This window comes from Phascolarctos cinereus, unplaced genomic scaffold (assembly GCF_003287225.1).
Source record: "Phascolarctos cinereus isolate Bilbo 61053 unplaced genomic scaffold, phaCin_HiC Scaffold_1;HRSCAF=81, whole genome shotgun sequence".
Classification (NCBI taxonomy): Eukaryota; Metazoa; Chordata; class Mammalia; order Diprotodontia; family Phascolarctidae; genus Phascolarctos; species Phascolarctos cinereus.
The window spans coordinates 104,454,496-104,470,067 of record NW_027555514.1 but is presented as its reverse complement, the minus strand read 5'-3'; the positions used below and the strand labels follow the sequence as shown (position 1 = coordinate 104,470,067).

The 15,572-nt window shown below is 37.2% G+C and overlaps 1 protein-coding gene across 3 annotated transcripts in view; it reads left to right on the top strand.

The window, feature by feature from the left end:
• Positions 1–15,572, top strand: part of UBN2 (ubinuclein 2) — a 126,338-nt gene that overhangs the window by 32,701 nt on the left and 78,065 nt on the right. For all 3 annotated transcript variants that reach the window (XM_020998067.2, XM_020998066.2, XM_020998068.2), the window contains exon 3: positions 11,605–11,703. In XM_020998067.2, the coding sequence (XP_020853726.1) occupies positions 11,605–11,703 (99 nt within the window). The remainder of the gene's footprint in view (positions 1–11,604; positions 11,704–15,572) is intronic.

Sequence of the window (15,572 nt, the reverse complement as noted above, 5' to 3'; positions counted from 1 at the left end):
ATAACTATTTTTTTTATATATCATAGAAGTGTAGGGTATGGAATCTGACAGGATAACCCCTAAGACCTTGTATAACCCTAGGATTATATGACTCTGCTAAAACAACTGGGCAAAATTTGGTATATTTTCTCACTAATTATTGGGGTTTTTTTATAATTTTTTAAAAATTATTTTTAGTTTTCAATATTCACTTCCACAAGTTTTTGAGTTCCAAATTTCTTACCCCTCCCCCCACCCCAAGATGTCATGCATTCTGAATACCCCTTCCCCTGGTCTGCCTTCTCTTCTATCTCTCCCCCCTCCCTTCTCTTATCCCTTTCCCCTTCTATTTTCCTGTATTTCTTATTTCCCAGTTGCATGTGAAAAACATGTGTTTTTAAAACTTTGTGTTCCAAATTTTCTCCCTTCCTCCCTCCCCACACCCACCCTCATTGAAAAGGCAAGCAACTCAATATAGATTGTACATGTGCAGTTATGCAAATCACTTCCTTAGTAGACATGTTGTGAAAAACTAACTCTATTTCCCTTAATCCTATCCTGCCCTCCCATTTATTCTGTTCTTTCTTTTGACCCTGTCCCTCCTCAGAAGTATTTGCTTCTGATTACCCTCTTTCCCAATCACTTCCCTGCTCTCTTGTCCCCTTCTCCCCCTATTTTCCTGTAGGGTAAGACAGATTTCCATACGCAATTGAATGTGTATGTTATTCTCTCCTTAAGCCATATTCTATGAGAATAAGATTCCCTCATTCCCTCTCACCTTCCCCTGTTTCCCCTCTACTGTGAGAGACTTTTTCTTTTCTGTTTTTTTTTTGTGAGATAATTTACCCCATTCTACCTCTCCCTTTCTTCTCTGAGTATCATCTTCTCTCATCCCTTATTTTATTCTCCAGATATGACCCCTTAATCTTCAACTCACCCTGTGCCCTCTATCTATCTATCTACATATACATACATATAATTTTTTTCCTCCAACTACCCTAATACTGACAAAGTCTCATGAGTTATAAATATCATCTTTCCATGCAGGAATGTAAACAGTTCAGTCTTAATAAGTCTCTTATGATTTCTCTTTCCTGTTTACCTCTTCACGTTCCACTGGAGTCCTGTATTTGAAAGTCAAATTTTCTGTTTAGCTCTGGTCTTTTCATCAGGAATGCTTGAAAGTCCTCTATTTCACTGAATGACCATTTTTTCCCCTGAAGGATTATACTCAGTTTTGCTGGGTAGGTGATTCTTGGTTGTAATCCTATCTCCTTTGCCCTCTGGAATATTATATTCCATGCCCTGCAGTCCTTTAATGTAGAAGCTGCTAAATCTTGTGTTATCCTGATTGTGTTTCCACAGTACTTGAATTGTTTCCTTCTGGCAGCTTGTAATATTTTCTCCTTGACCTGGGAACTCTGGAATTTGGCTATATTCCTAGGAGTTTTCCTTTGGGGATCTCTTTCAGGAGGAGATCTGTGGATTCTTTCAATTTCTATTTTGCCCTCTGGTTCTACTATTCAGGGCAGTTTTCCTTGATAATTTCTTGAAAGATGATGTCTAGGCTCTTTTTTTGATCATGGCTTTCAGATAGTCCAATAATTTTTAAATTCTCTCTCCTGGATCTATTTTCCAGGTCAGTTGTTTTTCCAATGAGATATTTCACATTGTTTTCTAATTTTTCATTCTTTTGGATTTGTTTTACAGTGTCTTGATTTCTCATAAAGTCACTGTCTTCCAATTGCTCTATTCTAATTTTTAAGGAAGTATTTTCTTCAGTAATCTTTTGGACTTCCTTTTACATTTGGCCAATTTTCTTTTTAGGGCATTTTTCTCCTCATTGGCTTTTTGGACCTCTTTTGCCATTTGGGTTAGGCTGTTTTTAAGGTGTTATTTTCTTCAGTATTTTTTTGGGTCTCCTTTAGCAAGCTGTTGACTTGTTTTTCATGATTTTCTTGCATCACTCTCATTTCTCTTCCCAGTTTTTCCTCTACTTCCCTTACTTGCTTCTCAAAATCCCTTTTGAGCTCTTCCAAGGCCTGGGACTGATTCATATTTTTCTTGGAGGCTTTGGATGTAGGAGCTTTGATTTTGTTGTCTTCTTCTGGTTGTATATTTTGATCTTCTTTGTCACCAAAGTAAGATAATATAGTCTGACTCTTTTTGCGCTGCTTGCTCATGATCCCAGCCAATTACTTGAGTTTTAAACTCTTTGTTAAGGTAAGAGTCTGCTTCCAATGTGGAGAGTGTACTGTCCCAAGGTTCAGGGGTTTGTGTAGCTGTTTTCAGAGATACTTGTAGGGCCCTGTAAATTTTCAGTTCTTCCAAGGTGGTATGATAAGGGGCGAGGTGTTTACTCCTTTCCTGGCCTGTGAGCACAAGTATTCCTTTCTGTCCCGTAACTGTGAGGAGGGGTTCCTCTCCACAGGCACTCCAAGCTCCACCACGCCAGCGCTCCTCCTCACCCCAGCACTGCCGCCCAGAACTGTGACCCAGATCCACACGCAGGCAAAGCAAGAGATTCCTGCCTCAGCACTGGCAAAGAGATCCCTGCAGTCCCTCTCTGATCAGCCACTGGATTCCCCCTCAGTCTCTGTGGGCCAGAAGCTCAGGAAGCAGCTGCCCCCCCCACCCAGGGCCACGCTCTTGGGGAATGGAGCTGAAACCCCGCCTTCCTCTCTGACCACCGACAGAAACAGACTTTTCCCACTGACCTTCTAAGTTGTCTTTGGCATTCGTGGATCGAGGAGTCTGGAAACCTCCACAGCTGCCCAAGATTCAGTCCTCTGAGGCCTGCTCCAGGTTTGCTGCGGCCCACGCCACGCTGCACTGCGCTCCCAGCCCGGCGCGATACGCCTTTCTGATCAATCATCCAGGTTGTCTTGGGCTGGAAATTTGTTTCACTCTGTCTTTTTGTGGGTTCTGCTGCTTCAGAATTTGTTTAGAGCCATTTTTTATGAGTATTTGGAGGAGTTTGGGGGGAGAGCTCAAGCAAGTCACTGCTTTCACTCCACCATCTTTGTTTTGTTGTTTCTTGATGTCTCATGGGGTCATTAGCTTCCACTTACACAATTCTAATTTTTAAGGAAGTATTTTCTTTAGTGAGATTTTGTACCTGTTTTTCTATTTGGCCTATTCTGTTTTTTAAGGAGTTCTTTTCTTCAGTGAATTTTTGTACCTTTTCCATTTGGCCTATTCTATTTTTAAGATTTCTTTTCTTCAATATTTTTTTTGCCTCTTTTACAAAGCTGCTAATCCTCTTTTCATAATTTCTTGCACCACCCTTATTTCTTTTCCCAATTTTTCTCTACTGCTTTTGTCTCTTTAACTTTTCCAGTAATTCTTGTCAGACTTGGGTCCAATTAGCATTTTCTTTGAGGCTTTGTTTAAAGCTGTTTTCACATTGTTGTCTTTTTCTGAGTTCATGTCTAATTGTCCCTGGCACTGTAGTGGCTTTTTTTTGTAGTAGTGGATCAACTTATTTTTTTGTTGCTTGCTCATTTTTCCAGCCTATTTCTTGACTTTGAACTTTTTATTAAGGTTGGGTTTTACTTACCTGGGGGTGGGGAGTCACTGTGCCAAGCTTCAGGCTTTTTTGTGCTTCTGTTTTCGGAGGTGGTTCTGGGCATCTACAAGTTTTTGGTCCTTCTAAGGTCGTATGATCCTGGGCGAGGCATGGTCATTGATCTCCAGGTCTGCACTATGGTCTTTACGCAGGAAGGGCCTCTGCTCCCCTGCAGCCAAAAGCATTAGAGCTGTTTTTGCCTTGAAACTGCAACAAGAGCCCCTGCTCCCTTGTGACTTACCCCCAGACCTCCTCTCCACCCAGAACTGTATATGGGCAAAAGAGTTGGATATATTTGTAACAAAGCAGATCCTCTCAGAAGTGTATATAAATCCACTTACTTTTAAAATTCTCAGGTAGAAAATAGAAACACACGTGAGCATCACATCTACAATTAACTATCTTTTGAGTGGAATCAGGACAGTTCAGAAAACACTATTCAAAGCCAGCCTGAATTTTGATCACAAAGCTCCAGAGGCCCATATCACGTCAGATAAATGATGATAAAATACATATCAATGTAGAAACAGGCTGGGGTACATTTGAAATAACTGGTATAGAATACTCAGGAAAGTCAAATTTCAGGACAGTGCAAGAGGAGAATCAGTTTTTTAGGTATTAATCCAAGAAGTCTGCAGAATAATTACTAGTGTTTGATTCTGAAGAACTTGCAACATGGTATTAAGATCATAGATCTAGAGTTGGAGGAGACTTCTAGTTAAGCATTTTGACTTTCCAGAAGAGGACTTAATGGCCTGGAGAGGTTAAGTGGCTTACCCAAAGTCACATAGGTAATAAGAAGCAGAACTAGCCATAGAACTCAAGTTCTTTGATTCCAAGTTCAGTATGGTTTCCACTGTACCATACTGCCCACATCTGAAGTGAGGTGTACTGTAGTCCATGGGTGGGGAACCAGCAGCCTCATGGCCTTCTAGGTCTTCAAGTGTGGCTCTTTGACTGAATCCAAACTTCATAGAACAAATGGGATTTGGAGTCTCTAGATCCCTGCTTTAGTATACCTATTAAGCATGTGGTAAGTTATACTAAATTATTTTAAACTATCTCCAGGGTGAAATAGGTGAATTATACTTGAAATTTAACTAGCAAGTATACTGATTTTCTCTGTTTTGAGTGTCCCAGGGTTAAGAATCAAAACCATACTTTTACTGTAGACCATATTTGACAGGAACTTTTGCTTATGTTTTTCTTTTTTTTCCAATATTTTTCAAACAGTTTATGTAAAATTGGAATTAATTATTTTTTTACATGATTGATAGACTTTGCTTGTAAATCCACCTGGTCATTTTTCTTTGGAAGTTCATTTATGGCTTGTGTTGAGTTTTCTAAGATTGAACTATTTAAGTCCTCCGTTTCTTATTCTGTTAATCTGGGCATTTTATATTTTTGTAAATATTTGTCCATTTCATTTAGATGGTCAGTTTCATTGAAATGTAATTGGGTGAAATCATTCCTAATAATTTGTTTCTTCATTGGTTGTGAGTTCACTATTTTCATTTTTAATATTGGTAATTTGGTTATTTTCTTTTTAAAAATCAATTTAGCTTATGGTTTATTGTTTGTTTTTTTAAAAAGCTCCTTGTTTTACTAATCAGTAGTCTTTTTGTTTTTACTTTTCTACATCTCTTTGATTTTCAGGATTTCTCTTTTAATATTTACATGAGAAGCTTTAAGTTGTTTTTCTATTATGTTTAGTTGCATGCCCAGTTTAATTGATCTGCTCTTTCTCTCTCTTATTGATGAAAGTATTTGGAGATATAAATTTCTCCCTAAGGATTGTTTTGGCTACATCTCACAAATTTTGGTATATTGTCTCAGTGTTGTCATTATTTTTAAAATTACTGATTGTTTTTATGATTTGATCTTTGAATGACCCATTCTTTAGGATTAGGTTATTTAGTTTCCATTTAATTTTTACTTGCTTCTCCAGTGCCCTATAAAGAATATAATTTTTATTTTATCGAGGTACATAAGAGTCATTTAATAGCCCTGCTTTCCTGTACATATTTGAGAAGATTCTATGCTTTAATACAAGTCAGTTTTTGTAAAAGTGTCTTCCACAGCTCAGAAATATGTAACGCTTCTTTTTATTTATATTCCTTAATCCACAGAGGTCTGTCATATCTGACTGTCCTAAAATTCTATTTAAGTCTTTCATTTTAATGTTTATTTTTTGGTTAGATTTATCTAGGCCTGAGAGAAGTGTAAATTGAAGTACTCCACTGTTGTTTTACTGTCTGTTTTCTCCTGTAACTTATTTAACTTTTAATAATTTAGATGCTTTGCCATTTGGTGCATATATATTCAGTGTTGATTTTAATTCATTGTCTGTGATACCTTTTAAAAGTCAATTTTGCCTCTGACCACTGCCTCCCATAATCTACCCCTCCCTCTTGTCGCCTTTCCCGTTTACTTGTTTCCTTCCTACTTTTCTGTTGGATAAGATGAATTTCCTTACTTAATTGTAGGTATGTATGTATATTTCTCTCCTTTAACCAGTTCAGATGAGACACAGGTTCAAGTGTCTCTTGCACCCCACTACTGCCCCCTCCACTGTATAACTCTTCTTTGCACACCCCAATTATGTGAGATAATTTCTCACATTCTTTCTGTACTTTTCTTTCCTCTCCCAGGACATTGTTTTTCCAGCCTTTCATTCTTTCGAAATCATCCAAATGCAATAGAGTCATACCCAGGCCCCCTATACAATTGATTTCTTTTAAGACCCCTAGTAATAATAGTTTTAAGGGGTTAGCTGTATCATTTCTCCATATAGGAATGTAAAGAATTTAACCTTGTTTAGTTCCTCATAATTTCTCGCTCACATTTACCTTTTTATGTTTCTCTTCAGTCCTTTGTGTTTGTATGTTAAATTTTCCATTTACTTCTGCCCTTTTCATCAGAAATACTTAATTCCTTGATTTCATTAAACATATATCTCCCGCCTCCGCCCCCACCCCCTCAGGATTATACTTAGTTTTGCTGGGCAGGTTATTCTTGATTGCAAACCTACATCCTTTGCCTTCTGGAATATGATATTCCAAGCTGTCTTTTCCTTGATGTGGTGGGGCCACTAAATCTTGTTTGATCCTGATTGTGGCTCTTCTGGCTGCTTGTAGTGATTTTTCCTTGACCTGTTAGCTCTGGTTATTTGCAATAATATTCCTGGGAGCTTTCATTTGCTATTTCTTTCAGGAGATGACTGTTGAAATCTTTCATTTTCTACTTTATCATCTGGTTCTAAGATACCTGGGCAATTTTCCTTTATAATTTCTTGAAATATTATGTCTAGACTTTTTCTTTATTACTTTCAAATAGTCCAGTGATTCTTAAATTATTTTTATTCATTTTGCTTTCTGTCAGTTGTTTTTCCCATGTGATGTTTCATATTTTCTGCTTTTTCCTCCCCTCACTTTTTTTTTTACTTCATTTTATTCCTTATTTCTCATGGAGTCGCTAGCTTCCTTTTGACCAATTCAGATTTTTAAGGAGTTATTTTCTTCGGTAAAGTTTTGTACCTCATTTACCAAGCTGTTAATTCTTTTTTAATATCTTATTTTTCATTGTTCTCGTTTGATTTTTTAAATAATTCTTTTTAACTCTTTCTTTAACCCTTCTAGGAATTTTTGTTGGGATTATGTGCAATCTGCATTTTTCTTTGAGGCATGCTTGTAGACATTTTTGAGTCATTCTCTTCTTTGTTTCTTGAGCTTCCTAGTCACCATAGTGTAACTCTTTATGTTTGGATTATTTGTTTGCTCGTTCTTCCAGCCTGCTTCTTGACTTTGAGCTTTATGTTAATGCTGGGCTCTATGCACTTTGGAGGGAACGTCTAGCCTGCTCTGCCCTTTTATAGCCATCTGCTGCTTTCACAGCTTATTTTGGGGGCCTTCAAGTTTTTAATGCTCTCAAAATTGTGTGAATCAGGGAGAGCTGTTCACTGTCCTCCTGGTCTGAGGTCAGCAAGTTCCTTACTTAAGTTTGGGTTGTTAGACTTATGTGTGGGTTGCTTTCAATAAACTGCTGCTGGACTCAGTCACTGTTACCCTGCTGCGAGGTTCTGCAGGTTTAGAATGACTGAACTGGCTACCCCTTGGTATGGAATGCCTGCATGGTTGTTCCACCGCAGGCTTATGTTCTGGACTGAAGTCCAGAACCTAAAACTGAATCCCTGCTGCTTTGCTCCTAGGCTCATAGCCACACAACTACATTGCAGAAACTTGTTCCTTGCCCACAGCAAGGCTACAGGGACAGGGAGGAGCGATCATAAGGGAACAGAGCCAGCTGTTCAATGCTACATATAGCTCTGTTCCCTTACAGTTGTTCCTCCCTGCCCCTGCATCTGTGACCCAGAATTGGTAATGGGCAACACAGCTGCCAGACAACATGTCTTCCTATACCTGGTGCTGATTTAGAAGTCTCCTGGGGTCTTTCTGCCTTTCTTGGCCCCCTTCTGTCCCTTGGTCAGGAATGCTTCCCACTGTTGCTGCCTTCCATGCCCTGCTCTTGCCCAGCCCCTGCCCCCAGTGTTAACTGACCTCTCTGTCTTCCTAAGCGTTTCTGGGCTGGAAAAATGACTCACTGTGACTTTCTTTTGTCTTTCTCAATCAGAATTGGTCTGGACCATTTTCTAGATTGTTTTGGAGGAGGTATACTGAATGAGCTCAGGTGGAAAATGTATCCTCTCACTCCACCATTTTGATTCCACCTCCCTTTTTAGGGAAAGAAAAATACTTGGACCTGGAACAAGAGAAAGGAGAGGTATCTTTAGGCATACAAGCCCCTTTTCCAGAACTCTCTCACCTTGGAGGCGTTTCAGACTTTACCTCCAAATGGCTTTTTTAAACAAGCTTTATATAAATTTCTTTTCTTCTGGGCAGAGCCAAGATGATGGAGAAAAGGCAGGAAGTTGCCTGAGCTCTCCCCAGTTTCCTTCAAAACTCTAAATCAAGCCTCAAAATAAATTCTGGAGTGACGGAACCCACAAAAGAACAGGGTGAAACAATTTTCCAGCCCAAGATAACTTAGAAGGACTGCAGGAAAGGTCTGTCTCACTTGGGTAAAAGAAAATAGCCCAGCACAGGGGGTGTCCAGGCAAGCCAGCTGGACGCCCCTACCCCTAGCACAAATCAGCAGCTGAGGCCCTGTGGTCCTAGCTCAGCAGGCTGGCAGCACAACTAGCCAGCTGTAAGGCCTCAGGCCCCAGCACAGCAGTTGAGCTGCCAGCCCTGGAGCCTGTAGCACAACAGGTGAGCTGCTAGCCTTGGAGGCACACCAATGCAGTAAACCTATGAGTAGGCTGCTGGTCCTGGGCACAAGAAGCTTGGGACAGTACCTCCTGTACCCCAGGAACAGAATTTAAAAAGTCATGAAATAGGCTGGGAAATGAGCAGAAAAACAAAACAAAACCAAAGCTCTAATTATAGAAAGCTACCATGGCAACAGAGAAGATCAAAACACAAATTCAAAAGAGGATAACAGTGTCAAAATGCCTACATGTGAAGCCTTAAAGAGAAATATGATTTGGTCTCAGACCCAAAAAGTCCTCTTGGAAGAGCTGAAAAAGGATTTTAAAAATCAAATAAGAAAAGTAGAAGAAAAGCTTTTCAAAAAGAAATGTTTTCTTTCTATCCCTTTTTGCTATTTATGAGATGTGGAGGTAAAATTAGCAGTTGTTTCTACCTTGGCAACTTGATACTTCTTATAATCTTTTATTATATACCACTGTAAGATTTTATAGACAAGTTTATAATATAAACTGGTGTTGCCTCTGGCTGCCATTTCTCCTCACCTGGCAGAGGATCAGGTTATGTATTAGATATGGTGATTTCTAGACTTTTTGATCTCCTTATTGTGGCTGTTACTTCATGTTGGCTAAATTTCTTAGGAAATGGGGATTGGATTAATGCCTTTTATTTTATCATTGTCCTTTTTTTATATTAATAGCTTATTTAAAGTTAAATTTGTTTAAAAGGTACCCCAAATGTTTTCATTCTAATTTAGCATTGATTTAATTCTGGAAAGTTAACTTCACCAAGCTTATGGGTGTAAGTGAAGTCTCAGAGTTGTTTTAATTTGCATTCTCTAATTGTTAATGATTTGAATAATTTTATATGGATATTGATAACATGGATTTCTTTTTCTGAGAATTACCTATTCATATTATTTAACCATTTATCAATTAGGAAATGGCTCTTATTTTTATAAATTTGAATTAGATCCCTATGTATGTTAGAAGTGAGACCTTCATCAAAGAAACTTGCTGAAAAGATTTTTACTCCATTTACCTGCTTCTCTTCTAATTTTAGTTGCATTGGTTTTATTAATGCAAAACCTTTTAAATTTTATATAAACAAAATTGTCCCTATTACCTTCTATGATCCTCTCTATTTCTTATTCATGAACTCTTCCTATCCATAGATTTGATAAATAATTTCTTTCTTGTTCCTCTGATTTTTGAAATCACTATTTATGTCTGTACATATACCCATTGCTTAGGTTAGTATATGATGTGAAATGTTGGTCTATATGTAGTTTCTGCCAGAATGCTTTCCAGTTTCCCCACAGTTTTTGTTGAATATTGAGTTCTTGCCCCAATAGCTGGTTTCTTTGGGTTTATCAAATACTAGGTGTTAACTTTGCTTCTGTATGTTGTGCACCTAATCTGTTTCACTGACTAGCTTTTCTGTTTTTTTGTTGTCTTTTCAGTCATGTCAATTTTATCATGTAATTTTGCCAATTACTTCATTGAAGTATAGTTTGAGATCTGGTATTGCTAAGACGCCCTTGTTTCCACTTTTTAAAATTTAATTCCCTTAATATTCTTGACCTTTTGTGAGAAATTTATATTCTAATGGGGAGGAGAAAAGTGGAGCTGTGTGTTATACATGGACCTGTGTGTGAAGATAGCTTGGAAGTGGGGAGAAGGCCTGGTTCTAGATAAGATAATAAAGCAAAAACTTATATATTTGAGTCAGGGAACCGGTGGAGTCTAGGCTTGGAGTGGAATAGGGAAGAACACGATGTTCAGAGTGTGGATAACATGGTGAGGTGATGGCTAAAATCTTGAATGAAGTCAGGGAAATTAAGAGGTAGAAATGAAGAGGAATAGCACCAATTGTGTCAACTCTGTATTTACCTAACTGTGTAGATGTGGTAGCCCACCCACCAGAGTCTGTTTTAGTTTATGTCTTTGTGTTTCCCAGCACATAACTTGTAGGTTAGTGCAGCCCTTAATCTTTAGCTGAATTGAATGGTAAGATTTTATGATATTTCTATTAACAATATAATTGAAATTTTTTTGTGTTTTCAACTTGAGTGGATTGCTAGAATAAAGGAGAGGCACAACTTGATGGAATAGTCCTCTTCTTTTTTAGCTTTGAATAATGTGAGTGGGGCTTTGCCCTAAACCTTGTCAGCAGTGATTTTTAAAATTTTTGTTTGTGATGATCTTTTACTGCAGTTTCTACTACCACTTTTCTTCACCTGAGGACTCTACTTGAAGCTTCCTTTCCTTCATTAAGCCCGAAGGCATGAGGTTTCTCTGGGCTGGTTTTTTTTTATATGTCAAGTTTTTGTTGATATATCATTACCTTTTTTGGGGGGAGGGGATAGGCAATGGGGTTAAGTGACTTGCCCAGGGTCACACAGCTAGTAAGTGTTATCTGTCTGAGGTCAGATTTGAACTCAGGTCCTCCTGTCTGGCCTAGTTTTTACTTAGGTACAAGACTGATGCCTTAAATACCTTTCCCCAAATTCTGATTTCATCCTTACATACAAATTTGTTTTTATTCAACCAAACTTCCGCTTTAATCCTGGATTTGCAGGATATTATTTTTCTGAGAATGTTTAAATAGAAAATAACAGATTTTAAAATGTATAAAGTAATTTCTACCCCACACCAGTAAGCCAGGATTGGAAGACTTTGTAAAACCATTATCTGAAAAATATAATATATATGCAAGCTTATTGAGATTTTTTAAAATTTAAGGTAATAAATGTTGAACTTGAACTGATTTCACTTAATTTGATTTTTGCAGGGTGTGAAATCTAAACACCGGAAAGATCGGCCACAAGATCTAATTGATATAGGTTTTGGCTATGATGAGACAGATCCATTCATTGATAACTCAGAGGCTGTGAGTAATTCTTTTTTTTTCCAGATATTTTATTGTTTCCATAAGTTTTAGAGGTTTTCACTGATGAAATGTGGGAAAACATACTACTTTTAAACATTTTGCATTATTATCCTGCTGATGATACTGGATCTTGGTTCTAGAGACAGATTTCTCTGTAATAAAAAAATCATTCATCCCATGATTGGAAGACTCAATCTTTAATTTCCAATTTCAAGACTTAACTTTTACCTAGGAAACTGTTCATGCTGTTTTTAATTCTGAAAGAGTGGCCCTATCAAAGACGTATACAGTAGTACCTGAACACTATACTTTTCCACAGTGCATCTTTTTATGGTGGAAAATCCTGAAATGACTCCTGGAGAATTAAGTGACTATTTTCAGCGAGCAAATATATGAAGCTCATTGTGATGGAGAAGACTTCTTTTGCCAGAATTTCACTTAAAAGAAGAATTATTAACCTAAAAAGTTGTATTTTTTAACATATTTTTCTTCACAGTTCTGCCTCCCTTAAGGCCATTTCACTTGCAAGTCAGGACGTCACCCTTCCGATGTCACTGGTCCTCTTCAAGAATGAAAGACAAACAGCAACAACACATATGTTAATAAGCCCTCTTAGGGACAGGTACTGTCCGGGCACTTTCATCCACCCAGTCATCCTTGATTCTTCACTCACATTACTCCCACATATTTAATCTTTTGGAAAATCATATCTTTTCTATCTTCATAGTATATGTCTCCTTCTTTCTACTTGCACAGCTGCCACATTGGTATAGGTTCTTAACCACTTTCCTCATGAATGGTTGCAGGAATCTTCTGATTGATATTCTTGCCTTAAGTTTTTCCCCACTCCATTCCATCATCCACTCAGCTTTCAAGCTGATTTTCTTGAAACATTGGTCTTGCCAGGTCATTTTCCTACTCAGTATGTCCAGTGGCTTCCTTGTTAATCTCTAGGATAACATGAAATTTGGAAAGCCCTTCAAAACCCGATCTTACCAGTCTTCTTAGATTTTTTCTCCTGTGTATTATTACAATCCAGTGATACTGGCCTGCTTTTAAATTTTTTAAAACTTTTTTTTTTAATATAGGCAGGTCCTATTTGTTCTTCTTTTTCAAAATGTAGATGAAAAGCAAAATTATCATTTAATCATATCTTCGCTTCTGTGTGTTAGCTTTTCATATTTTCAAGAAGTTTATTTCAGTCTTTAAAAATTAGACTTCAGTATTCATCTCACCTTCATCAGAATCCATTACTTACTTCTGTTGAGCTTAACTGTTATTGTCTTTTTTGTCGGCTGAATTACTTTTTCAAGAATGCCTATCAGTCCTTACTCTGATGCTTTCCCACTTAAACTGTCCAAATCTAACCCTCTGTGTAAAGTAGTGTTCTATTTCTCTAGTTTTTTTTGATTGTACAAATGTTAGATTATTTAGCTAGGCTTAAGCTGACTGATCCAGAACTTGAGCTGGAATATTGTTTCTCATCCCTCTTTTCCTGTGTTTTGCCTGCTGTTGTGCTGAGTCACCACAAGAATCTCCATGCTTCATTTGCATCTCTTTTGGCCTGTGTTTCCCCAGTGTTGGCCTTGGCAGGTTTATAGGAGAAAGGCACAGCTTAAGACTGAACATTGAGGGGCAGCTGGGTGGTGCAGTAGATAGAGCACCGGCCCTGAAGTCAGGAGGACCTGAGTTCAAATCCTGCCTCAGACCAAACACTTGATATTTACTAGCTGTGTGACCTTGGGCGAGTCACTTAACCCCAGTTGCCTAAAAAAAGAAAGAAAAAAAGACCAATAACCTTCTTGCTGTTATTCACATAAGACACTTAATCTTCCAACTCTATATTTTCAGAGGCTGTTCCCCATGCCTAGAATGCTCTACTGCCTTATATTTGATTCTTTATTTCCCTGGCTGTCTTTAAGACTCAGTTCAAATCCCACTTTCAGCAGGTCTTTCCCTTCCTCTTCTTTCTGAGATTACCTTATATTTATAATGTATATCGTATGTACATACTTATTTGCATGTTGTCTTACCCATTAGAATGTGAACTTTAGGGCAGGGATGTTGTTTTAATCTTTATATGTCTAATACTTAGCACATAATAAGATACAGGTTGAGTAACTGCTTCTTTGCTGATAGACATTGGTTTATTCAGGTTTTCCACTCAGTTGGAAACAATTTCTCTGTTTTTTCCATTGACCATATTATTACTTGTTTAATTTTTCCTGTAGTAGTATTTTCTTTTAAATAATTTCATTCCTTGTGTATGCTCTTGTTTCTGTTTTCCCCATCTTCTATCTATCTATCTATCTATCTATCTATCTATCTATCTATCTGTCTGTCTGTCTGTCTGTCTGTCTATGTTTCTATCTATCTAAGCCTTCCAAAGTTTTTCTGAATTTCTCTGGTCCATTGTTTCTTATGACATCATAATATTCCATTCCTTTATATACCACAGTTAGTTCAGAGGTCAGTGACAAAAAGAATAGGTCCTAAATACAGTAAAATATTTGTAGCAGCACTTTTAAATGTAATAAAGACTTGGAAACAGTATCTTCATCATTTGAAAAATGGGTAAACAAATTATGATACATGAATTTAGTGGACTATTATTGCATTATAAATAACAACAATAATGAGAAAATGTGGAGAATCATGAGAAAACTTAATGCAAAATGAAAAAAGGACTGGGAAACCAATATACTTACTGATTACAGGCTTGTTTGTAAATGGAAAGAACAGCAACAATATAGAATTTGTAATTTTAATGTTCAAGGTTGGCCCAGAAGAGATAAGAAAATATACTTCTCTTACTCCTTTGCATTGGAGAGATACTTGACTTGCAGAATCCAAGTAATTCAACTCCTTAGTTTGAGAGAAAATCTGAACTTTGCTTCTTCTAGCTTCTATAGTTCAGTCTCTGAGCATTTTTAAGTCAAAGACTAGAGTACCTGAAAGGACCTTTAGTAGTAGATTGTTGTGAATCTCCAAAAGTGTTTTTCTGTTCTTAATAGTTGTCTTTCTTTAACTACCAGCCTCATTACCTTTCTGCGGTCAAGATTGACCTCTTTTCTGTCATTTTTTAATCTGATAATTTAATTCAGTACTAGATAACCTGAGAAACAAACAGTAAAGTATTTTGAGTCATACCAATGCTCTGTATTTGGTTTCTGGACCTGTAAGGCCTCGTTACTCTTGTAATTATCTCTTATGGTCTTTACATGCACATGTTTCTTTTCCTTTTTTTCCCCCAAAATTTGTTTTAAATTTCTTATAGTCTAAAACATATGATCTTCAAATTGCTTAAGAAAAGGGAGAAGTTTGGCATTATTAATGTCTTATATTGATGATATAATGCATAATAAGAGATGGGGTAGTGCGCTACAGTGTCAAGAACATTGGCTTTGGAATTATAGGACCTGGGTTCAAATTTCACCTCTAAAACTTAAAAGTCATTCACCTTTGGGGCTTCAGTTTTCTCATTTGTAAAATAAAATCGTTGTATTAGATGGCCTCTGAGTCCCTTCCAGCTCTGTATATATTATTCTATGATCAGTGAACCCAGAAAATGTCTTCTTTGTATAGTATTTGGTCATTTGTTTCAGCTTTTAGGTTTGAATCTCCAATCTGACTGATGTATTGTTAGAAACAATATCAGTATTCCTGATGACTTTATTAATTAGGGAATCATTAGAGCTTAATTCATATTATATATTTTGGGAATTTCTATATTTTCCTTTTAGTTGTATAAATTTTCTGATCTTGTCCCAAAGGCAGTGAATTTGTTCTCTCACTCAGGAGACAGTAAAAAAGATTAGACTGTGAAACAATTATCAGCATTATTTTCACTTGTAATACTTATAGTTAGC